Below are 26,158 nucleotides of genomic sequence, written 5' to 3' on the forward strand. Positions count from 1 at the left end.
TGTAATTACCAGGTATTACACTACAACAAAACAAACATTTACAAATTGTATTATACTCTGCAGTACAGCTTAGTCCAGGAAATAGTTTGACCAGTAAGCTGGTGAGGGAGGGGGCTTATCATCAAATGTATTTCAAGCACCCAGATGACTTTGGACAGAGRAAGGGAGGAGGCCGCCCTTAACTAGACCTGCCTGTGAAGGTAACCTTCCTTGGACACTTACACTGGATGGTTTCTCCTGGTTCCTAATTTCTTTCCGCTTACTTTGTAGGTTTCTCCAGAAATAGCACAAGGTTTGCTCTGGGCACTGGCAGCTGATACATACTGGCATTTTGAGGTGATATATTTAAGGCAGGCTTCTTTCCCTTAGAAGGGCTGGACAGTCTCCTGGACTTCACTCATTCACTTGGTCTCTCTCAAGCTGCCATCTTTGGGAAATGGGGCTTATTTTCTCCCCCGTAGCCATGGGAGCAGCCTGCTTCCCCTTCGCCTGTGGAAGGAACCCTGCATGCCTGCAGTTACAGAGATCTTCATAGGATGACAGAAAACAGGGCTCAACACAGCTGCCTTTCTACCTTTCAGACAGGATCAACAGGATTCAAATTTAAAACCATTTGTTGTACACTGGAATATGATGTTCTACAAATGCAGAATGAGGGCCATACGTAGCAGGGATGCATTCACTTAAATTTCTACTTTGCAAAAAGCTCCTTTTAAAACAATGAAAAATTCAGCATTTAATGCAAAACATTTTTGTGCAAACAGAAATGTAGAATTCATTCTATCCCAAACCACTGATCTGTTGAACATTTGACTTTTCTGTAACTGACAACCTTTCAAATACATACCTAACTACTTATTCTTAAAAAAGCACAATGCTGTTTAATAACAGTTTAAGATGTAGCAAGACACTAAAAGAAGTCTCCTGACATCTTGCTATTTCCATATAGCTTACAAATAGAGTTGCTAAAAATCGTAGCTAAAACTATTTTCCATTGGCGAATGCTGATTTGATTAAGTTTATAATTTTCAAAGAAAAGTTTCTGGTTTAATAGCCTCRTCTTCTGGAAACAAATATTTTGATAAATGTGTTTCAGAATGGGGAGTCATTTGAAAACAAATTTGCATTAGAAAACAAAAATACAAATCAATCAGAATGAAAAGAAATTTTCTTGACTCTTTTTTTTCCAAACAGAATTGAATTGCTCAACTTTAGTCTTGATTTTTTCAGAATCTCCAGACTTTCAATGAAAAGGATCAAGACTGTGGCTTTGTAACATTCCATCAGGTCCTCCATTTCCTGTGGAGGACACAAGGCCGGGGCATAGCCCAGTTTGCTGAAGCAGCCTTTAGTACATAAAACCAGTATAATTAGTATTAGTGATCTGAGAACATCAAGGCAGAAGAAGATGCAGCAGTCAGGAGCACTGATCTCTGTTACAAGCACATGATGCTATCAGGAATGGTTTGGAACTCTTCCCACTTTCATGTATCAATGCAAGAGAAATTGCATTTGATGCTTTTGGTTTTTGGCCCTTTTGTAACTCTTCAGCACACAGAGCTAAAAAAAAAAAAATACTTTAAGTGGGGGAAAACCCCCAAAACCTATGGGATTCATGTTTGATGTTTAGGTATCCTTTCCTTCACTTACCATCAGTGATAGCAGAGCATAAAGTTGTCTGGCAAAAGTCAGAGTGCCCAGGGACTCTGTGAAAGGATTTTTTTTCCACTTAAACAACTCATCCTGCCTTTTCTTGATTTTTTTGCTTGCTGCAGCTTCTGAAAAGATGGCAGAATGCAGAATAACATCAAAATGGCCAGAGAGGTGACTTCTTGTCTTATACTTGCAAGACCAAAGAAAAGATCAGAAGAAAACCCAGGAGAAAGGGTGAGGGGAGGGGGAAGAAATCAGCCACAAAAATCAGGAACATTCAATCCAGCCATGAGGGGGAATCTTCAGCCTCTTGAGATAGACAAGAAACTGCTCCCCAGAGAAGAGACCCACGTGCACTGGGTGGTAAGGCTGAAGAGGACAAAGGTTACATTTCCATTTTCTTTAGCTTTGTGTCACCTGCCCTCAACTGTGGGTGAGTAAGACCAGACTAGGTTGAGGAGAGGAGAACACTAAAACCTCCCTCTAGTTCCCACAAAAAGGAAAGCAAATTAAAGCCAGCTTTTTGATGAAATGTAAAACAGAAAACAAAACATTTGTTTTAAAATAACAAATGAAAACAATATTTTAAATAAAAAGATTGGAGCAGTTTACAGTTAAAGAAACAGTAAGAGAAATATGGCAATTATTTCCTCCAGAAATTAAAACAAAAAGCAACAACTCTTCCCCCTGCCATCCTTTTTCAGTGACCACAGAGAACGAGCAGTTAAACTGGGGATCAGCACATTCTTCTTCCATAGTATATGGAGAGGATTGCCCTAAATCCCAGTTCAGTTACATTAGATAATTATTTACAGTTCAAGGCTTCTTTTGAGGGAAGGAGGAATTTTTTACAAGAAGCCTATTGACTATGTAACATTGTTACACAAGGAAATGTAGTCGTGTTTCCAGCCTACTCCTTTTTAGCATGTTCCAAAGCAATTACATTCTTTAAAAACTGAACTAAATGTTACTGTCAAAGGTTTATTTTTATTGCATGTCCCTTCCAGCATCCTCAAAAAGAAAAGGCTTCATTAAATCCCTGCAACCTGATCCCTCCCCAAATGTATTCTTTCATGTCATTAAATCTTCCCATACTCATTGCATAATCCATACAGCCCAAGTGCTTTTCCCTAATTATGATTGAACATATACACACCTCRAGTAAAGGTGATATACTTTCCATTTTCCTGCCTGAGTCATTACYGTCCTCAGCAGACAGGAAGCTGGAAATAAAATCTATTTTAAACAAATAAATAAAAATACCCCCTCCAAGTCCTTTCATTCACAGTCTGCTACTTATCACCAAAGTTTTCAGCTAAAACCTTTTGCAAATATTCCCAAGTATCTTTTTGCTGTTCTTCAGTTTACACCCACTTCCCAATGCATATCTTCTATATATGAATTTCCAAAGCACTTCAWCATGAATAAACCGAGGTAATCAGAAAAGGAAAAGCAAAGGGAAGGGGCACATTGTCCTGATGATGAGGGCATTGGGATGCAGTGCTCTGCTGTGTGCACGCACGCGCGCGTGTGTATCAGTGTGTACGTATTAGTTTTTCATTTAGAATATGTTTTTTTTTTTAAACGAGTTTTTCCTTTACAAGCCTTTCAATACACTGAAGGAAAAGGTTACCTTAAAGACCTACAAATTAAGTTTAATRGCAATGAAACGCGGCTTTCTATTTACAGGACTTATTTTTTCTCTTCAATACGAAGTACATTGATCATATTGCATTTTTATCTATTTCCATAAGTGAAGTTACCTCATATTTAAAGGCATTGAGAAAGAATTTCTAAATATTGCCCCTACAGTAACATGCACTTGTGAGCATGTTTCATTGATGTATTGGTAAGTTCTTCTAACCTTTGAGACCAGGCTTGAGTATCCATCATCTGATTTATCCATGGGCACAATCTTCTGAACAGATCTTTCACCTGCTGCATCAAGGGGTCTTTAACCAAATGAACTTGTAAATGTAAGATCTTCAATGCCAAGGATAAAAGCTGAAATACAAAGAATACATTTTTTTCCTTCTGTATTTCTGAAAATTATCCTTCATCACACAGTAGTTGGATAAATCCAGTCAAAATTTCCCTCAAGAAAAATTAAGGGAACTCAGACTAATTTTTTTCCTGGCAGTGGGTAATTCCTCTATACACATGCATGCACACACACTTTTTCCATAGAAGATTTGAGGAATACTAGAAATCATAACTGAACATATCTGGCCAAATCTACAGGCTTTACAAAGGTGAATACCACTTTACAATCTAGACAGTAGACCTACAATGACTGCATCTATCAACCTCATCCTAAAAACCCATGTTAAATGGACCAGCCTCTCCCTGCTCACCTGAGGAACAGCTCAGACAAGCTGCAGCAGTAGATGTTGTCTCACTAGTAATCACGGGCCAGCCTGCTGCCCAGAGCGTCAGTAAAACAAGCATGAAATGGCCAGACTTAAGATATTTAGGGTGCTAGTGGTTTCTCTCTAAAGAAGCTCTGTGAGCTCAATGTTGCTWAAGCCAAAGCAGTCATAAAAACCAGACTCCAGAGAAACAAGCTGACAGGGAGAGATTCCCAGTGGATTTTAGCATTCAGAATGGTTGCTGAAGGAGTTGTGWTGTGCTGGTTATGTCACAATTTTGTGTGGAGTTGGTTCTTAAGACCGTAACCCATATGCAACTAAACACATACATATCCACAGCTAGGTACTAAAACGGAAAAGTTTCCATTCCAGAAAAGCAAATCAGTCTCTAAATCATCCAGCTGGCCTTCACTCTAAACCAAACTAAATGAATCGGTGTCCTCCTTCACCTTCTAATCAGCAGTCCATTGCTAGGAAATCCGTCTACGTGATATGAAACTGAGCCTCCCAACAGTACTAAGGTGGTGGGTACCTCTCATGGGGCTTATGCCCCAGTTCCTCAGCTGAGAGCCATGTGCACTGTCACCTGAATTGCTGCAGCAGTTTGGCACACTGCTTGAAACATTCGGTATGCCCCCAGGGTTGACTTGTCCGAGGAATTTAAGCAGGAAAAAGCCTTCCAAACTGAAGAATTGCATGTCTGCTCTGTAAAGCAAAACTCACAGCATCCCACACATCCTCTCCAGAGAGSAGTCTTGCACAGGGACCCCCTATGCCCAACTCCATAGGACACAATCTGCATGCCRCTTTTCCAGCCGCAGGGCCACACTCCTCAACAGCCAGCACTGCTTTGCAGCACACCATACTGCAGGGCAACAGTGCTCAGCAGCAAGAGCAGAGCCAGCTTTCCCACGAAGACTGACTTCCACTCCGACGAAGTGGCCAGATTTTCCAGAGTGCTCAGCACGCAGGAGCTCCCATTAAGAACAGAGCTCAGCACTTCAGGAAATGTTTGAAAACTCAGCCTTACAGTTTGCTGTAGACACTTTTGTTCCACAGTGGGCTTCCCTCTCAAGCATACTCGTTTTGCCCTCTGACACTGCTTCTGGCCCCCGCATTTTACTTKCCATTGTATTTCTTCAGGTTGATGGCAGGGAGCAAGATGTGCTCACAGTGCATTATTTGCTCAGTTTAATTACTGCTCAGTGTGCAACAGTCAGGTAACACCGCTACTGTGTTCTGAAGTAYAGCTCTCAAGTACCATAGCACTGAGAAGTTACAGGAACACGTCTCTGAAAATGTTGGCTTTCTCTTTACGCAAAGGATTTARATGTGAAATTATAACTGAATTGTGTCCAAATACTGCAGCTTTTATGTTAACAGAGCTGTTCTTTAGCAAGATGAAGGTAAACAGACTTATTAAAACAGAGTAATAAAGGGTATAATTCAGAGAAATGACTATGCACAGCAATGGGAAAAAGAGCTTATGCAGCCTAGCTACATTGGAAGAGAACCCTGCACTTTCAGGAATACAGACTTCATCAGTATGAAGAGTAGGCAAGTTCATGTGAACTGGAAGATTCTAGCCAAAAAACATAGAAGGAAGAACAATTACATTCAGATCTCTGAAGATAYAATCGTGGCACAAGCATTTGGTCTAATTAAATGGCTTCAGACATGACACATCCTAAGCAACATCAAGTGCTTGAGGGAATAGCATCCCTGCTATATATATGGAAAACAGTCAGTTATAACAGAAGAGAAGCTCCAATTCAAGAAAAGGATTATACTGAATGAAAAACAGGAGATTAAAATAAATATACCATGTAATGGGTTCTTAATTCAACAACAAAAATACTTCCTTTTGTGCTCTTTGGCTACGCTGTTTTTCSTCTCTGACATTAAGTAGTTATGCTTTGCAAGATCTCCTCTGGTTACAGGCCAACAACTTCCATGGCTGTGGGATTTCTAATTCACTTTAGAGTTGTTTGTAGTCATGATCTTGATTTTGATCGAATTCCCTTTCCTCCCAGTAATTATGTTGTCCCCTCCTTTTTTTTTGGAGGGGGGGGGGGGGCCTGGATTAGTGTTCTGACAACTCAGTGAGTTGAATCAGCCCCCTGAAGGAATAGAGAAATAGAAAGCCTGGCCCAAAGCAGGGGTGGGGAAGGAAGCAAGTAGTCAGGAACAGTAAACAAAAGCCCTCCCAAGGAAGCRTATCCTGGAAGTTGCAAGCCCTTACAACAGCTTAACCTGTACTGTGTTATTCATCCATAGAACTTGCAGACAAAGCTAAAGCAAAACAGAAAACACCTTGATGATCATCCCATATGATCAGCAAGAAGAGATGAACTATTTGTGTGCCTCAGAGACTGAGGACAGTTCATCTTCCCCAGAAACTGCCCACTTAGCTATATTTCCTTTCCTTTCTAACCTGCTGTATTTCTCCTGTGCTCAGAAACTTCAGCTTCCAAAACCTTGTTATAATCAGCTCTCTTCTTCCAGAAAAGGTAAGATACTTCTGCCAAGGTTCACTGACAGCTTTATATTCTGGAGGAACCTGTGTCAGGTCTTCAAAGAGCAGAGGAAGCACTCTCCTTCACATCAAAACAAAAGAGTTTTGTCCTATGACTCCCCACCATTCACACTACACAGATAATCAAGCACCCACAGGGTGCTGCCTTTGCTCAGCTTGCATTCTAAGACCTAACAAGATGCTCATAATAAAACAGTGAGAGCAAATGCAACTCATACAGAGGCATTTTATTAACATGAAGATGGCAGTGAGGGTGCCTAGGCATAGCTTTGTTGGTGCCACCCATCTTCTATGCTACCTCTGACATTGCAGTGACAACCATTTGAATTTTTCATGTTTGAGAACCAGTCCTGTTCCCACAGACATCAAACTTGGTAGAGGAGAGGTTCTGATATCAATGACAGCTCAAAAAGTATCTGCCTGCATACATCTAGCCATGACAAAGTCCTTCCTTTCCTATTTCAGAGCACCCAAYCAGCAGCAGAGCCCACAGAAAATGGCCAGAAATCCTCTGCACACAGGCTAGAACCAGCAAACAACCAGATCCATCTTGCCTCTGCCTCAGCCATACACACAGCAAATACTAAGCTGGACAGTGGCATAAGCTGACCATCACACAGGAACAGCCTAGCTTACGAAGACGCAAGGGTGAGCTATCGTTTGCTCTAGCTGCACACACAGGCATTGCACCTATACAAAGAACAACTGAGTGGTTTAAACTCCACAGYGGTGCAAGAATTAATTGTTATTTACTGGTGTCTGCCTAGGGGTAGGAATTTCATCTTTTCCCATTCATGTAAGGTTTCTGCCAAATCCGTGAATGGCCAGGGGAGCCCAGTGAAAGCGCAGAGCAACTACTCACAGAGAAGCAGCCAGCACACTGATAACTGCATTAGTGACACAACACAACAACGAACGGTGAAGCAGAGATTTAAATTGGCAACTACTGAAGGATGAAAGCTTGAAAGACCTTATTGGAGCTCTAAATAACAAAGCATGTTTTGACTTGTAAGCAGAGAGAGGCAGGAAGAAAATACATCGGACCAGCACAGCACCATTACACCACTACCAAGTTCAGTCTTGTCTGCAGATGCATTTCCACAAAGTTTCATAATCCGCAACACAGACTGAAAAGGAGGACACTAAATAGGAGCAAGTAACTGATCAGTCAGAGGTTTCAACAGGAAGCATGCAACCTGAGAAACTGTTACATTACCATTTATTAAAAGTTAAACTGTTTTCCAGTATGATTTCCACACCTCACTCTACAACCCCTTGCTCTCATGATTACTATTTATTCTCATATAGATAAATGCAGTGCTATAGGGATCTGAATCCAGGCCTCATGGAGCTCAAAATTTCACAAGTTGCACAAAAGCAAGAAAACAGGCAGTAAGTCCCTTGAGGGTAGTGACCAAGCCTAAGCAGCAGATATACCAGAGAAAAGGGCACTACAGGACAGTATCAGCCAGCATGCTAAATAGCGGGATCTCCGCACCAGCATGCAAAGGCCAACAACTTCTGCGGGTGTGAGAGATCTAAGAGACAAGGTGAAGGGGAAAGTACAGGGCCTGTTCTGCAGTTTAGGAGGAATGGACCAAGACAAACAAATATCCATTATCCCTTCATTAACAATTACCTGGAACTTCCTTAAGGGCTGAAATCCAAGGCCTGAATCAGAAATGCACTGGCTAAACCACCAGCCTCCTTCAGATTCTAGGCCAGGAACATCATGCCCATGCCGTGGGCCCTCGAGACACAGGTACTACTGATTACCAGCAGTGTCTTGTCTCCTACCAAATAACGATAAGCAAGGCACCCCTCTCTTTCAGCCAAGCTCAGACTCTGAGAGTTAACTGCTCTGACTGCCGAACTGATGGAGGAGCTTCAGCTTCCCTAAAAATTGCAGAAGATATCAAGGAAAGATAGGTCTCCATGTCAATGATAATGTGGCTGACATGTTATTTTATATCAGCTAGAGGCAGACCTGTCTAAGTATTATTGATTGAGCATGGGATGAACTAGTCACTGCAAGAGAACTGACACAGGCTGAAAGGGAGTAGGAAAAAAAATCAACATATTTGCAACTTTCATAGTCCAGCAGGAAAACCTTCTTCCTCAGCTTGCAAGTATGTRAAAGTATGCAGATGAAGCTTCCACACAGTCTGAACTCCCTAACTGGAAGATAAATTTGCAAACAGGACTGTTTGTGTTACCAGGAAACTGCTGGTGATCCTCATAAAATCATAAAAAATGGTGCTGACGTGGTAAGTTTTTGGTAAAAGGTAAGGTCCTAAGGAATGAATGTTTTCTTACAACACACCACCACTGTTACAGTGGGCATGCTGCTACGTAGAGTAGCTGAATGAAACTGTAATCAGCTGCTTTGATGGCAGACAGAACATGATATTGGTATTTCAAAGAATCCAAAGGAAGGAGAGCCAAGACAAATCCACCAGTAATTCAGACTGAAAGATCAGAAGTGTTGGTTGTTAAATTGGGAGGGATATTTCTGAGTGTTTCTGAAACATACCATACAATTATGGAAGTGGAAAGTGTTTAATGAAGAACAAGGGGGTTTAGAGCAACATCACAGGAGAAACGACAAGAGTTTCCTGGAGTTCTCAGGAGCCCCACTGTGGCATCTGTCTCAGTAACAGAGTGCATCTATCAAATAGAAGTCAGTAGCAGTCAAAGAATACAGCAAATCAAATATTGGATCAAATTATACTGCTGTAGAGAACTAGTGTTCTCTCTTGTAAGCCACAGAAAACATATTTGCTTCTGCAACGAGCACCTTCCCTAACTCCAACCACCTCTGCTAGGAAAAAATGTGCAATCAGTGAGCATCTAATGTCAACCATCAGCATCCCTCAGTGCCCTGTCCCAATTTGTTTTTTTCTTATACACACACACACACACACATATATATATATATTTTTTTATATATATACACACACATATATATATAACCAGAGCCTCAGCTAGCACTCGAAATTGTATGGCTGAGTCTTGGTCTCTGTSTACTGCAAAAACATAGCTTTTCATTTTCCTTCTGTTTGTTTTTATGCTTTCCTTTAAATAGGACACATAAAAAATCCAAGTCACACCTGTCAAACTAACCCCCACAGTAATATATTTATTTCTCTATCAGGGAAAATGAAACATCTTAGTAAAATTTCAAGCTTTTCCCCAAGATTCCTTCTACTGCTCTGGAACTTGTGCTTGCTATTAAGACTTCCTACTCACTTGAAAATTTCCTATGAGCTGTATTTGAAATATGGGCTGCAGGGTACGACGTCCTCTTGTGAAGTCTGTTTCACTGCGCAAAGCCATACATTCATTATCACCATGAGCTTCCTGTTCAAAAACAAATTGTCAGCTGATCAATACCCCTTGCTGGCTTCTCACTTGAGAGAGGTTGTGGAGCATTAAGTATTAAATAAGGGGCATCTCTTCAAATACAAAATGGGCCCCTTTTCCAGGTCTACCTAGAGAAAATATGAATCTCATTTCTCACATACATGGCAGTTTTCTCTGCCAACACTTCTATACCAATAAACTTCTGATGGCAGCAGAGTGGAAACAAAAACAATATTCTCCCCTAGAATGGTGCTGTATTTGCCTAAGGAAAATTAATTTAGAGATAGATTCCYAAATAGTTAGTTAACTAGAATCAGATACACCCTTTTGAGTTTTTCAAGCTTCAATTCAAAACAAACATGTCCTATTTTAAAAGCAGAGCAGATTTCTCCTATCAGAAACTGCATTTAAGAAACACCGGCACATWCAATTTGTGTAGTGCTTCAAATTGAAATCTCAGATTTTTTTGTTACGTATTTTCTACCATAATCTGGAAGAGGTCTGAATAGGTTACCCTCTCCGAAGTTGTTCCAAGCCCACCTAAGCCCTTTCAGACACTAAAAGCCAGACATGGCCTAAGCGCTGTCTTTCAGATATTAACTTTATTCTACCTTGAAAATAGGCACACAGTCAACTAAGGAAACCGGTAAGATCCCTGGTTACTCTTGAAGCTCAAGCAAAGTTACAAACCAATGCAGATAGAAGCCAACAGAATCTCAACACTTGTCCTCAACAAAGCCCCACTGAATCTTTATTAAACAGCAAAAGGTCCTGAAAAGGTTTACAGATAGCTTGGCAGAATTTAGCACAATGKAAGGAAAAACACAAAAAAATAGTAAAAGGCAGGCACCAAATCTGAAGAGACTATTCCCAATTCCATCTTGAAATCAGAAAGCTTTCAGCTCCTTTCACTTGTTAGACTGAAAATCTCATAGCACAAACAGTTGTGCCTCTGCTGCAAAGCTGTGAATCTACACATACCCACTCCTGTCTGCTAAACAGCTGTAATCACACCTACGTTCCCTAGTAATAATATTCAATTTTACATATCTTGTCCAAGAATATGTAATAAAAAAAATCTTATGCACAGCTTAGTAACAACATAAATTGACTTTATTACCAAGCCAAGCATGCGAATGAAAGACAGAATTATAATAATGTATTTTCTTAAAGCTCTGATTTCTGAGATTTTTCAGGGTCAATCTATATCTGATTACCTTTAGTTTAGTTCTGATTTGATCTTATTTTTTCAATTTATTCTCTCCCTGGTAGATGGAAGTATATTTTTTCCATCAGAAAATCTTTCCTGCAGCTTTTTTCTGAGAAGTGTTCAGCATTTGCACTTTCCTCCATGAAAACTGAATTACATGAAATAACTTTAAAATATCTTTGTGAAAGCTTTACATTTAGACCATCTCTGCTTCCACACTGGGAGAGAAASACAGAGGTCTAACAGGATTCAACCAGAGATGTGGTAAGTTATATAGCATGGAGAATACTTGACTCCTGAAATGATCTTTACCACATCTATTTACTTACAGGCAGTTCTAATGAAAGCAAAGAGGACTGGCAAAGGCCAGAAATCATACTCATAATTCCCTGCAACTGTCATACATCTTTATGGCTCAGCCCTGTTTTCTGTGAAATGTTAAATAACCTGTGACTCCACTTCTAATACAGTCCAGGTAGCAGGATGGCATATCATGGAGAGCTCCAGCCCCGGCTACGCAATTGCAGCCAGTTGCTCCAGCTAAGTGCTGGGGCATGACTGACCTTTCCTTAGGCCCCAATTCTCCCTTGCGCCAAGGGGACTGGGAATTGTGGCTCCACTCTGCAGACAACCTGACCATCCTTCCTTGGCCTGTAGCTTCCTCACRCTGATGAGGAGAGTTTCAAGCAAAAGCAGATACCTGCCCACTTTAGGAGCCCTGTAAAGTAAGCAAAACAGCAGGCACACTTCCAGGTTAGACCTCCAATTACTCTGTATAGGACTATAGGTCTAAGGTGATTAACAAAATAGCCTCACTGCCTTTTATCCTTTTCCAAAGGCACCTATGGGTATCATAGACACAGTTCCAGGAATGATTAAGTAATAGGTGTTCTTAGACATGCTGAGTAAACATCAGCCAGCAACTATTAAACCTCTACTTTTCCAGCTGTCATTCAGATTCACTTTCTAGTCAGCCTGTGTGTTTGCATATGTACCCCACATACCTGTGACATGGATGCCCTTTTCATACACATCAGAAAAGCAGGTAGCTAAAGAAGCAGTCACAGTGCAAACAAGTGTTTGGACACAAACCAATCACAGTAGCACAGTGCTCCCTTGTCCCAGGCTGAGGATTMACCCATGAAACTTCACTCCCTCAGKCCTTGAATGGATGGGGCCAGCCTCCCTGTAAATCTCACCAATGGTGCAGGAGATAGCCCTAATAGCTGTTACCACTTGCTTGCTAATGACAAAGGTGTYGCGCATTCACTTGCCTGCAGCTGGATCAGAGGTGTAAAGCAAGCTCTTTCTCACATCTCTACCAGAAACTCTCTTCTGAGTGAGAGAAGACTCTCTCACCTTCAGGCTAGCAGCACATGAGCTGAACACCCAAACTGCACATACTATTCCTCCTCCATGATTCATACCATCTGGTATGCCTGGAAAACAAATACAGAAAATACATTGGAAATAAACTCTCCCCTCTTATTTAGTAACTTTTGGCATGGATGTTTTGGCTAAAAAAAGCCACTAGTGATAAAGATGCAAAAATTTAGGAAAACTAGGGTCTGAAGGAGATGAAATAAGATGTCTTGCAATAAAAGGCTAATTCTTATTGAAAGCCAGGTCACTCAAGCATGTGCATTCAAGAACACACAACTCTTATCATACTACACTGATACTACTCAGCCTCTGTCAGAAGGATGGGCCTGAACTTCACTAAAACAGACYTTTTCCCCCTTTTTTCCATTGTGTAAGACTCCATGCTCTGAGACATACTGCTGCTATGCCCCAAATCTACCTTTGGGGCCATGCAACTAGAAGAGCAATCCAGGAACAGGTTGCACGCAAAAATGTTCACTGTTAGGACTCCTATCTGTGGGGCATCCCTATTGTAACACAGTGGCCCTCTCCTGCTTCATTGCCCCATTCTCTAGCCAAGCAGTAGTGTGTGATAGGGATGTGCCATAGGAGCATGAGGAGCAAGTTCTGTGCTTCAAGCAGACTTGACATGTTTGCTTAACTAAAAAGGAAATCTCTATCCAATGCAGTAATTACTGGGTACAAATAATCCATGCTGCATTACACAGCACAGTGCAGTTGACCACAACAGTACCCTCTGATCTTAAAYATTTAAGTTATTAGTACAACACTCCTGGACAAAAGGTAAGAGATTACGTTTTTACATTCTTCAATTCACCATTTTAAAGTGAATTTCTTCCCAGGATGGTAATCTGCCTGCTTTAAGCTATTAGCTTTCTTGGGAAGTTGTACCAATAAACRGAGAGGATAGTAATTAGAAAGGTTAATCAGTATAATTAGCTGTTAAATTGTGACTCAGTGATTGACCTGCACATCTCTCCTGCTCCCAGAACTTGTTTACTTGTTATAGACATAGATAGCTGTAAACAATCTGGAAGAATTAAAATGCAACTTGCTAAGGTTGATAATTTTCTTCCCTAGCATGCTTCTCTGTCAGCGTTAATTTAGGTGGCTGGCTGCATTCCTAGAGTCTGCAGAGCCCCAGGGTTATCTTACTCTTCTGAACAGTCTCCAAGAGAAGATTGGGTAGCATGCACCAGCACAGGCTCAGAGAGAAGAAACTGATTGCCCAGAGTGCCTCTTCCATATTCGCTTCCCCACTTCACCCTCCAAAAGGCAGGGAAACTTGGTGACTGACTTTGCCCATGTGGGCTCAAAAACCCAGTAGAGGTTGTTGGAGCTGTCTCCAGGAGCTTGCACTACYCCTTTGCCACGTGCTTGTTGGTGGCATCATTCAGTTCTACAGTGGCCTCCACCTCAGTGGCACCAGCTATAAGAGCTCACCCTTTCTCACATCACTTTAAGGAAAGCTGCTCAGCTCTGTGCTAAAATACAGGGACATAGTAACATCCATCAGAAACCCTTCRTCACAGCCTCCACTAACACCATAATCCATGGCTGATGGTAGCTAGCAAGACATGCACCTAGCCTTCCCTCCTAGAGTTTACTTCTTGCCCTGCTGCCTGGAGCACTCTTACTCTCAGGCAGGGGCTTCCAGATTACAGCCCTTAAAGCACTTAACAAATATCAAGGAATGAATGACAAAACCAGAAGTCAGACACCAAGACAAGCTGCTAACCACATAAGTAACTACCCACCTGTCCCGTACTGACAAGAGCAATGGTAGAGTGCTAGTCAGGTTTTCCTGAATATGTAGCCTAAACAGAACTTCAGCTGGATTCCTAGGTCTCTTCTATTTTTCTATTGAATTCGTTTCAACTGTCTAAACATGCAACAATACATTTCTTTTCCAAGATCTTGACATACAACTTCATGTTCATTTGGCTTAAGTTCCCAGCTGGCTGAGGTAAGCTCCGCTGCACAGCAAAACCATAATTACGAGGATATATGACTTGTTCATTTGTAGACCCCCACCACCTTGTACCAATGAATCATGATTTGGCTAGAAGCCTGCAGGTGAAATACATGCCTACTGTACAAAGAAAAACAAAACAAAAGCACATAAATGTGTAGCTTTTTACAAAGCATGACTTCAGTTGTATTAGAGTAACAGCAAATTCTCTCCCACAGATGGAAGCAAGCCTCTACCTGAATACCGACAAGTTCATAGGCACTTAACAATACATTCATTGACTAGAGTCATGTTTTCCAAAGCTTCAAATGCACTACACTTCAAAGGACTTGAAGGACTAGTTAGGGAACTCTGAAAGATTAAAACCTGAGACCTAAACGTCAGTGAACTCTGATACACAGGTTTAACTACAGACCTACAAGCAAAGCCTTTAATAGAGAAATTGCCAGTAATCACCAGAAAGGATGTACAGTAAAACTAGCTCCACAAATGACAGGGACAGTCTCAACTAAGGTGGAAAACGTGGAGTAAAGGAATGGAGAAAGCTGGCTGCTGACAMCTATGCTTTAACTCCTAGTGGCTTGCAGCAGTGTGTTATGTTGAAAAACAGCCTCCATAACCAGTAAAAGCTGTGTAAATGAGTGTGGTTTTGTACTATGACAACCTTGAACCTCTACAGAKGCTTAAGGAAATAGTTAGCTTGAAACTCTGCAAAACTTGGTGYATACGACAATAATTCATAACAGGAGATTCCAGCACCAGTTTGTTTTCCATCATCCAAACGAAGCATCGCTTCCTGTTCTCACATATATCACTTGGTGTGCAACTTCCATGTCACAAGGGGGAAGCAGGAGCCAGGGAACAAGACACTGACAAGATACACGTTTGAGCTCATACTGAGCTCTTCCCCCTTCTCCCTCCTCTTTTAAATAGTAGCATTGACTAAATCAAGAGGCAATGGGGAAGCAGGCCATCATCCTAAACCATCAGATAAATCAATGGAAAAAGCACTCTACTACTGTTTTATCTTCTACTATTGATGACTCTAGTACTGACCAAAACATAGCTTGCTTAGAGCACAAACTCCTGGCTTTTACTTGGTGCCAGCAGTCCCATTTATAAGGATTAGAAGAATGTTGTTCCAACAACCCTGCATTCATGATTGTCCTCATCATGCCAGACTGAGGTGGTTCAGTCCTATGATTGCAAAGCAGTCGATCTCCTTTTGTATCGAAACTCTGTCCTCCCCTGTGAGGCACTGCAAACAATCCAACAGCACCATACTGAATTCAAGAGTAGTGCTGCCTTTTGTCAGTGTATCCTGCCTTTCTCCTAGGCCAAGTCTTGCCCACACTCCTGTGCTGGGGTCAGCTTCCGATACAGTTTCATACAGCAGCACATAAGGGAAAAAACTCACCTGGCAGAAGTGGGAACAGCACATAATACAAGGTAAGAGCCTTAAATTTTAAATTTTGCACATTACAGTCTAGGAACACAACAATTCACTTCCCTTTAATAATGCATTTTTCGCTTTAGGAGAAGAGGTTACTATATATCAGGTTAATATGAAGCAATGAAAGTATGCCTTAAACTTTTACTCCTCCTTGATTTTTTTCTTTATCTAATCCACTTAACAGATAACCATGGAAATACCTGGAGATCTTTTCCCAAGGAATGTGTGGTCTGCCTCTTGGAAGCACCGGGCCACGACAACACTACCATCTGCTGGACAGAACCAGCTCCCTGTCTCACACAGCTCTGGGGCCTTAAAAGCAGCTGGGGAGAGGATGGGAGAAGAGTACATCAGGTTATTTGCACATTCAGAAACCACTGACCTGGAGAGCTGCCCAAAGGTCCTGCTCTGTTAGAAGAGCCAAGCTGTGCAGTATAGACACACGACAGGACTGTTTGCACTGCATACAGAGCTGCCGATCTTCAGCAGAGCAATTGCTATAGAGCAAGCAAAGTGCTTAGCCTCTGATTCAGGAAAATGGGGCGCTATAGGAAACATAACTGCTCCAYCACATGGAATAGACCCAAGTATATTTTAGCTTCTTTATTTGTATTTCCATCTATATACATTACATTTTGATTCTCCAAGTAGTCAAGGCAGTTACTCTCAAATAGTTCAGTACATCAGTTTTATAAAATACAGCTGAACGAAGATAGATTAGAAATACATACATTATGGTACATTAAGTGCTTTGAATAACAGCTAGTCCAGCCTCCTGTTCATGAGCAATTGATTCRGTTTTGCTCGTTCTCACAGAGGACAGCCCATTTGCAGGTAACTCCACCGGAGTCCCACAGTGCTACTTAACCAGCAAGAGTCCCTCATATGTGCGTTTGGGGGGCAAGAACACAGCCCTGAGTCACTGCAAGACATTCTACTGTCTGTGTCATGACTCAACAGTCATCACTTCTGACTGGGACAAGATTTACAAGATTTAGATGTTTGCCACAAGGCCTCAACTTGATACAAAAGAAGAGCGAATGTAGCTCGGGGTGGGGGGGAGGGGAAGGAGGGAGAAGAAGTCTTTGTTATTGCAACTGGGATTTGCTTACATACACACACAAACAATAAAAATTAGTTTCCAAACAAAATAAAAAAAAGATTACACTAATCAAAGGGCTCAGGTAATACCTAGACTGCTCCCTTAAGACATACCTCAGCATGCTGCAAGGATGCAGGCCTAACATAGCCCCACAAGAAGGGCTTCTCAAACATCTTTCGCATGAAGTATTGCTTTTCTTTGGAGAAAGTCAGCTTTGTAGCAAGTGAAATGCCAGGATGGTTCTCATTCTAAGAAGGGAATATTTGGAAAGATTTGTTCAACTGCTGGGATTTTAGCAAGAAATGCTCACAGCTTTGTTACAAGGCATCCAAAGATGTCCTAGCTCCTGTTAATGCTGCAGCTGCTGTGTTACACGTGACTAGTACAGTTACTAAGCACTCCAGTCTGGTCAGGAATAGTCTACCAGCTACATCCCGACTCAAACTTAGCTGCTGATTCTAGCTCAAGATCAYGTCTGAAAAATCCCTCTAATGGCTATGACTTCAGCCCAAGGTCGCAATTCACACCTCTGGGCTCTGTGTTCACTGGATACAAAAAGGCTGGTCAGGGTGGATGGTTCTTTCATTTCACACAGCGCCTAGAGCCTCATGCTGTCATGGCCAGTACAGGGGAACATAAGCTACAATTGGATGACCGTTTTGCTCCAGAACCAGCTGTCTGGGACTCTGAAACACAAGCAGTTTAAGTGCAGCCACATACCACCAAAGCAAGGGCTACTGGTGACAGGCTAGCTAGCACATCCTGTTCCACAGCAGCCTAGTGCGGAYGCCTTGACGTTGCCTATATCCATGCTCCATCACTCATTCCACATACTGATGGAGGGGGAAGATAACATAACCAGCTGCTGTGGTGTCACCTTAGCTGTTCAGGCAAGTCAAGGTTCCATGCTATAAACTTTAGGAAAGGAAGGAGGAGAAACACACGTAAGCTTGAATTGAGACTGGAACAGACTCAGGCTGCATGGCAGGTTTTCTTCCACATCGATGGACCAAGACAGAAGGTGGAAGTCACAGAAGTGAGAGTAGTGTTGAGCTGATGGACAGGCTGGTTCCTCATTATAAAAGACCAGAAAAGCCCTGCACACAGCTAGCCATCCTGCGAATACATTTCAACACAGGAGGCAAGATGTGCTCCAGAGGCACCTGGCTGCACCTGAAGAGCTGGCTTGATTGGAGGGGCTCTGGGCCAGAGGAACCAAGCAGAAGTTGTCCTCTCTCCACAACACAGGGCATCACTGCAGCTCTCTGTACGGCATCCCCAGAAAGAGATTGCATTGAGCAGAGGAAGTGCAAACACTTTCATTCAAACATCACAAGCATCAAAAGATGCTTCAAGGTCAGCATCTTTTCTCATCCTCTAGTTGGGCTTTGCAGGGGGGAGGGGGAATGGAGAGAAACAAACAAAGCAAAACCAACAACTTCTTTCACTAGAGAACACAAATGAGCATTGCCTCCTGGCAGCTCACACCKGAGCTGTATGGGCTGTTTTCAAAGCCCAATAGCTCAGTTCTCACTGTCAGCATTTTCCTTTCTCAGTGCTGCCCAGCTGGCACACCTGAATAGGGCCACCACCATCTGCTGCAGAAGAAAATAGTGAGCACAGAAGTAGGGGTGAACAAAATGCACATTTCAACCTCCAGTTACAATAAAACTGGCATTACCAAACAACTGGCCAGAATGAGCAAGAGGTCATAAAGGGCTCAGCTATCTTAGACTCCATGCTCATTTGAAGTCCCGCCTACATGAAAGATTAGAAATCCAAGGACAGTGTTCTTGCTCCTCAAACTCACATACAAGAACTATTTACTGGCCTATATTATTATATTGAAGCTAAAAAGTAAACTCGTCACCTACAAAAACAGGTAAAAAATAATAAAAATGGAAAGAAGTGCTTATTGTCATATTATAGAGATTCACAGATCTCTGCACATCTTATCCATCACACAAGATACTTGCTAGCTCAGGTTTTCCTTTTTACAGGAAAAAAAAAAAAGAACATTCATCTCAGTGGTGCAAAAATCTAATACTGCTGAAGAGACAGTTTTCCATCAGGACTGCAAAGACAGGGTGATGAGATCTGGATGCTCATTCTCATCAATGTCATGAATGCAAGGAAATAAAACCTTTTTCTCTCCTTGCAAGGTCTGAGTAGGAGGTAAAGGCATTATTTGAAAGTCCTGGGGAACTGAAATGGATTTGAAATGATCTGCCACGGATGTTAGTATCAGTAAGGAAAAAGTTGTCACTCAATGAGTCAGTGTCCTTCACTACATCTTGCAAATTAGTGTGTTCTGCTAAGCAAAGGGTTAACCAGCTTCATAACTGTACATACTCAAGTCCTGCTTAAACAGACTGGTAGATTTTTAATTACCCACTTCCCAGGATTTGGGCAACATTTAGATCAAACTACTTTTTAGGATCCAAGCAATACATTTTGAGTTTTGCAGTGTACAGATGACTATTAACCTATTTTTATGGGACTCAGCTAAGCAGTATTATGACTGATGAGGACAGAGTTGCACTGCAGTACAATACACTTAAAAGATGTAGTCATTTAGAGGGTTATGGCATTATAGTAATGGAGCTGCCTTAAAAAAGTATATATACACACATGCACACACCCCCACCCTCAAGTACTTTTTTTATAGAAGCTAGAAAAAGTTGAAACCACAGAGCATAAGCAGGACAAGCTACTCATGGATCATAAACAGGTCAACTAAAAACCACTGCAATCATAGCAGAACTTTGGAGTTAACTTCATTCTTCTCTCACTCGCCCACAGAAAGGGGGTTTATTTCACACTTGCAGTGCCATACATCCACTACAGAAGCATAAGTTACTCATTCAACACCACACAGAGAGTGTAAGACTTACAGAGATCATGTACTTCTATGCAAAATTACACCATCATGAGCAGGATAGCATCTTTTTCAGTGCTCTTGTATGGAGATAGCATCACCTTCCCTACTGACAGGGGGAAGGTCTCTTATCAATGTTCTTCAGTGGTACCTTATAGCTTGGGTCCTTAAAGAGGCTGGCTCACTTGCCAGTCTCCAAGAGAGGATTAAAGTGCAACCAGCAGATCTTACACTTCAGATGCACATGGTCAGTGCAGACATGGAATTGCAATCCTTTTGCTTACTGCTGGGGAGACTGCAGGAAGGGAGCAGTCTACAATATTCTCTTCTTGYGCTTTCCCAATATGGGTTTTAGCTTAGCAATTCAGGCCCAGCCCTGTCCAGTGGTCTGGTACCATCAGGAAATACTTGTCCATAGCTTCACAGAACCTGGTCCGGTACAGTTCTGGAGACACCACTGTTGGCATCTTACCTAATATGTAAAAATCAAAAGCAATTAGAAGTGGGCTGAAGAGTCCATTGTATAAATATGGCAGTACAGATGGGTTTCACATGAAATTACAACACTAGACAGCAGAATGATGCAGACATTCTGTACAAGGAAGGGTCTTGGAACCAAGATTTACTATCTTTTTTCTTAAGAAAAAAAAGCCAACCTACAAGACAAGTGAAGTCAATGGCTGAATCCTTAAAACAGAATTGAGATATCTGAGGTTGCAGGAGCCACCTAGGCTTCTTAGAGCAACCTTGATCACTTTTCTTTGCCTCACCCCCACCTCCTGTTTGTCTTTGACTTTTTCCAACAGAAATGCAAATCCCTCCCAGTAACAGTTTCACTCTATAGACATGCTCTTCTCATCTTTTGCAAATAGCTCAGCAGTGAGATCAAGTGTTCCCTTCCCTTCCTACTAATATGTGGCCAACATTGCATAATAGGAACACCTCTCACTCCCACAGAAAAAGCTCCTCAGCTCCCCCCAGTCAGGACAGTATTAGCAGCCATTGGATATAGATTTCTCTACACCAACAACCCAAAAGTATACTTAGTTTTCTGTATCAAGAAGGCATCATTTGAAATCAGATAGCAAGGGCTCAAATCTGCTCTTGCTAGTACTTTTGTATGTCTGGCTAAGATTTTCTGAATATTGGATAACTAAGAAATAGAAAAGAACAGCCTGGTACACGGCTGATCATGCTCCATTCCCAGGATTAATAATATTTAAAAGGGTCACTCAAGAAGGCAGATCAATGCATAAATTTCTYTGAAACTTGTTATTTCTTCTATTCTGCACAAGTTTAGCTAGTGTTGAAACTCTGCCTGGTGGGGAACGTGCGGCTTTGCTAGTACAGCTATTARAAGCTTTCAAGGGAAGAGTAAACATGACCAAGTTTTGCTTTCGTTCTGAACTTACCTTGACCTCCTAAGATGCCAGTCGACTTCACCACCATTTCAAGCTTTTTGTCCCAGGTAAAGGTGCGAATATAGTCTATCACAAGAAAAAAATCCACTCAAAAACATGTCATACACATTTTAACTCAAATAGCATTGTTCTAAAATTAATCTAGTTCCCCTTCAACAGGGGTGTCAGAGCAGTAGGCTTCTATAGCCAGGACTACTTTAAGCACTTAGATCTCCAGAAAATGAGGTAACTGGCAGAGATGTTTGGATAGGGTGAAAACAGTAATTCAAAAGCCCACGAAGATCATAACCAGCTCTTCTTGCCTCTGCAAAAGCAGATTTCCCACATATTCACTGTGCTTTCCTTCAATCAGTTTTAAGGGCTTGATTACAGGAGTCACGTAGCTGATCCTCAGCCTAGAAACACATTAGGAAGCCCTCACTTTGTTCTAACACTTCCTGCTACCTGACCACCACAGCTAGCAACACCAACACTTGGGCACCTATGCAGGTAGGCCAGTAGCACCCCTCTTCTTCCTTGCAGCCATCTATAGGTTTGATGACAGATAGCGAACACTTTCCACTTGTCTTCATGAAATGCAGAATGGGAAACATCATGAGACACCCTGAGTGGAAGAGATGAGGGTGCTCCAAGAAGCAGAGCTTAGTATTGCTTCAAAATGCCCTCTAGAAAAGAGGAGCTCAGCTATTACAGGCAAATGAACATTTTGTTCTGCAAACGTAAAGCTATGGTAAATCAAAATTTTCATTACTGGATCTTATTACTCTTTTAACTTATTATTCTTAGCTCGCAGCCAAAAAAGAAGAAATGAGATCACAAAGAAGTCTGTAAGCCTTTCCCCTAACATTTGGCTACTGCTTTGATTACGCAAYTTTGAATTCAGTAATTCTAGAATTAGAAAAGTCCACCTTAAGCGTCTACATATTACATCACAGTGTTTTAAACAAAACTCACTCAGACCTGACAGCCTTAAATTTCTTATCAGTTCATCTAAATATTCTTAGAAAACACCCCCTCAGAATGCTTTAGAGTTGACACCATCAGTTGGTGGAATACTGTCCCCGCATGTCCTCACAGGCCTAACTTACTTGTATCCTCGTCATGATTAGGATTTGAAATAGCTAGAGATTCTGACCCCAGATTCAAACTCAGTCCATGCTAACAGTTTTCCCAAAAAGTCAGCTTGAGTATTGTGGAAGAAAACAGTTAATGTCTGTGGAAGTAAAATAGTTAATGTCTCACAGGCCTTTATAGGCCTATCCAGCAAAAAACATCCTAAATGGCCTTGCTGAAGACTGTTCCCAGCTGTCGAAGGAATATATTGTCTGTAATTTAAAAAAAAAATAATAAAAAAAATCATTTGTTTTGTTGGAGCCTCTTCTTCTGAAGTGATTTCATCTCCTTTTTCTGTTTATCCACACACCTGTGGTCCTGTGAGGGACAAACCTTATAATGCAAAGGTATATTAACTCTGCAGTAAACCTCTTCAGGGCAGAATTCATATCAGCAGGTACTGTCACTCTGCTGCTCTGTGTTTTCCCCTACAGCTATACTAATAAACTGCTTTTAATCTGATTTGAACTTAAGTTGTACTCTGGTTAATTCACGACAGAACCACGCAGGTTCTCAAGGCAGCATTTAGAGAAAGCTGTCATAGCCTGATGCAGTAGGCATGTTCTCCATTTTTCAAGACATTAGGGTTAAAAGGGTTCCTTCAGACTATGAACAGTTGTTCTCACCACAGTCAAGGAAKTTACATTTAAACATTATATAAACTGTATTTCTTAAATCATGTCAAACTTCCCATTTGGGAGTATAATCCACATGCACACAGGAAGGAAGCAGAGTCTCATCTCATCCACCCAAAAATTCAAAATGTCTAGAAAACAAAGAAGTAATAACAACTTATAGCTCTTTGTAGCTGGGCTTCCAGTTCTCAACTAGGATTGTTACTAGAACGACTTTCAAGCTTCAACTGTAATATAGAGTAATCCAGACCTCTTAGCTTGAGTTCTCATCTGGAAACATTTCTGGGCTAGGTTTCAGGAGCAATTCATTTCCAAGAGTCATTTCTACATCCTGCAAAACAGTGCCATCTTGAGTCTTGTGCACAAGACTAGTTTGTCTATCTAAAGATGAGGCTCTATCTTCAATGTAACATGACGGGGATTTGGTAAGGGAATTACCAGATTACCACCCACGTTATTCAGCTCAGACTACATGATCACAAGTGATCCTGTGATGCTTAACATCCTTCTTCCATGCTAACTTTCTTCAATATTTTTCCTCCTCAGATACCCCCCCCACACACAACAATAAGTTTGATATTTATGTAGGCATTTAACCCTAAAGAGTACACACAGTGGCATAAAAATAATCCCTCCCTACTTCAACTAGAGTCAAAGTGCAGGTTAAACAGTAACTCCATTCTTTTTCCTTTGCCCTAGAGGTCTCCTGCATATGTTGTTATTCATGTAAACATTCTGAACACTGACAGGAGGTGGCAGCATCATTCCAGCACAGAGAGGACAAACCCACCCAACCAGTATCTCTGTGATGGTGGTACAGTTTTAAGAGCAGTACTAAAACCTCTAAAGCAATCAGCCTCACTAGATGAAAGTAAGAAAAAGCAAAATGCAACCTACCAATGATCCCAACCACCAGCTCATTGTTGGTATCATCACGACCCACGAGCAGGGAATAGTCTATGATGAGGTGGCTGGAGAGAAACTGAGAATCACTGTGTATGGAAGCTCTCAGCACAGCCTTGCAATGGGAACGGATGTACAGAGGGTTATCCCGGACCATCTTCAGAAGGTTCTCATCCAGCAGGACAACATCGCAGCTTTCCTTCCCCGTATCTGTTTTAACGTTTCTATTCCGTAGGGAGCCCTTCAGGTCAAAAACCTGCAAGTRGAGAACAGCAGTACTCCTTTCCATCATTCTGTGATGTTTGAGGCTTCAATGCACCCAGTTGYGGTGTCTGAGAAAGCAGTACGGCATGGCAACCCTTTCCTTCTTGGCAACAGGAAGACTACTAACAAAATTTTCATACTACATACAATTAAGATTCCTGAGTGGTAAATAACGCATAAACCTACATGAAAGCKCTGCAACCTCAATTTACAAGCTTTAGGCAAGTTATTATTTTATTTTATTTTTTTAATATTTAGCATAATCAAAGGAAAAAAGTGAGTCCCTATKTTTAAATGATTCGGGCAAACTCAGTTTCCCAGACAGGTTCCAGGGACTCAAATGGCAACAAAAGCAAGGCCACTGAAAGGAGAGATGGGTCTCAAAAGAAGCACACTAACACATGTTGGCAAGACAGGAGACAGACCACAGAATAAGGTAGGCTAACAGGACCTTTGGAGGTTTGCAGCCCAATGCCTTGCTTGAACCAAGTCCAGTAAAAGTAGGTTGCTAAGGTCTTATCCAGTCAAGCTTTGAATAATTCAAGGAATGGGGAACCCAAAATCTCTCCACGTCTCTGTTTTCAGTGTCTGACCACCTTTATGATTAAGAAGTTTTCTACATCTARTTAGAAACCCTCAATTTACTTCTTTCAAGAAACATTCACCTTTTGAGGTCAGGCATCGAGAAGGACTGTGAAAAGAAGCGAGTCTGCACAGTTTCCAATGTGACATTGGTTTGAAATTCCTTTCAGCATCAACTCTGTATTTGAAAACAGTTTTCCCTCAATCATTGTCTCCATTTTACTGTCTCACAAAGATCACTTCTACTCCATGAAGAACAAGACTGAATTCAAAGCCTTGCTCCATGCATTAAGTGGTACAGGGAGAGGACAGTAGGTTCAAAGCATCATTAGTCTGGCCTCCCCCAACCCCTGAGCTGGCTAACCCCTCTGTAGGTGAGGCCTGCTTCTAAATGAACTAGTCTGTAGCTTACTTAGTTTTTCTATAAGCTTTGCAAAAAGCAAAGCCTTGCATTTTCATAATTAGACTGGCAGGAACAAATATAAGACTTCTAATCACTGCAGCTTTCTGAACAAGCCAATATAGTCATCAAGTTACTAAGAATCACTTAAAGAAATAGGCACAAATTATTATCTCTGAACAATGCTAGATATAGACAGCATGCACAAAGATAGAAACAACAGAACTGGCTACTGATAAGCCAGAAACTGCTACCAGTAAGCCAGAACTTCCTGTTCTCAGTCAGGAAAGGGACTACACTGCAGGGGAACAGAATACTTTGTCATACCTGACCAACACACTTCGATCCTACCTGAGCCATTTTCCGTCCATAGAAAAGGTTTTCCATGACAAGCAGATCCAGCTTCTTCTCAGTATTGTTTTGAGAGTTCTTGTAGCCAATTCGATAGACTCCAAGGATTTTGGCCAGTGCTGTAGGCTTCTGATGAACACAATACACTGGGTATAATTTCTATGTACAGGCAATGACTAATCAGCTGCTCAAAGTGCCACTGTTTTGTCTGCCTGTGTATCACAGCTTAGGAGCTCTAGCAAAATTCTGCTTTTCATCTTTAAATTACATTATGAGTATAACTCATACCCTCCAACATGCTTTCTGTTGCTTAAGAAGTTAACAGAAATTATTACTAGTCTATAAAATACAGAAAAATTATTAAAATAAAGGATTTTTTTTATTACCTTCTGCTGAACTGCATTAGTGATGTAAGTGAAGTAGTGTGGAGCAAAGTCGAGGAATGACTGGACCTCCAGACGAGGCATCTGCTTCAAGATGAATCTGTCATCTGTTAACATCAGCCAGAGGCAACAGGGTTACATACTGCAAATGATGTATTCTTTTAAAGTGTTGGGTGGTGGGTTTTGT

General features: G+C 41.5%; 2 protein-coding genes across 8 annotated transcripts in view; both read right to left on the reverse strand.

Annotated features, from left to right (window-relative positions):
* Positions 1-12,144, reverse strand: part of LOC146598920 (uncharacterized) — an 88,455-nt gene extending 76,311 nt beyond the window's left edge. The window contains exons 1-4 of the mRNA XM_085299547.1: positions 12,136-12,144; positions 9,808-9,918; positions 3,518-3,657; positions 2,810-2,876 (exon numbers count right to left, since the gene is read on the reverse strand). Coding sequence (XP_085155673.1) covers positions 2,810-2,876; positions 3,518-3,657; positions 9,808-9,918; positions 12,136-12,144 — 327 coding nt within the window. The remainder of the gene's footprint in view (positions 1-2,809; positions 2,877-3,517; positions 3,658-9,807; positions 9,919-12,135) is intronic.
* Positions 12,145-16,527: 4,383 nt separating this feature from the next.
* Positions 16,528-26,158, reverse strand: part of PIKFYVE (phosphoinositide kinase, FYVE-type zinc finger containing) — a 65,299-nt gene continuing 55,668 nt past the window's right edge. For 4 of the 7 annotated variants that reach the window (XM_085299343.1, XM_085299341.1, XM_085299340.1 and 1 more), the window contains 5 exons: positions 25,975-26,078; positions 25,589-25,717; positions 23,986-24,247; positions 21,332-21,406; positions 16,528-20,391 (listed from right to left, as the gene is read on the reverse strand). In XM_085299343.1, the coding sequence (XP_085155469.1) occupies positions 20,276-20,391; positions 21,332-21,406; positions 23,986-24,247; positions 25,589-25,717; positions 25,975-26,078 (686 nt within the window). In that variant the 3' untranslated portion in view covers positions 16,528-20,275. Of the gene's footprint in view, positions 20,392-21,331; positions 21,407-23,985; positions 24,248-24,931; positions 25,016-25,588; positions 25,718-25,974; positions 26,079-26,158 lie in introns of those variants that run through there. The other 3 variants (XR_014895134.1, XR_014895133.1, XM_085299344.1) reach the window with 3 other exon arrangements.

This window comes from Rhea americana, unplaced genomic scaffold, assembly GCF_003343005.1.
Source record: "Rhea americana isolate MKP2758 unplaced genomic scaffold, rheAme1 scaffold_15, whole genome shotgun sequence".
Classification (NCBI taxonomy): domain Eukaryota; kingdom Metazoa; phylum Chordata; class Aves; order Rheiformes; family Rheidae; genus Rhea; species Rhea americana.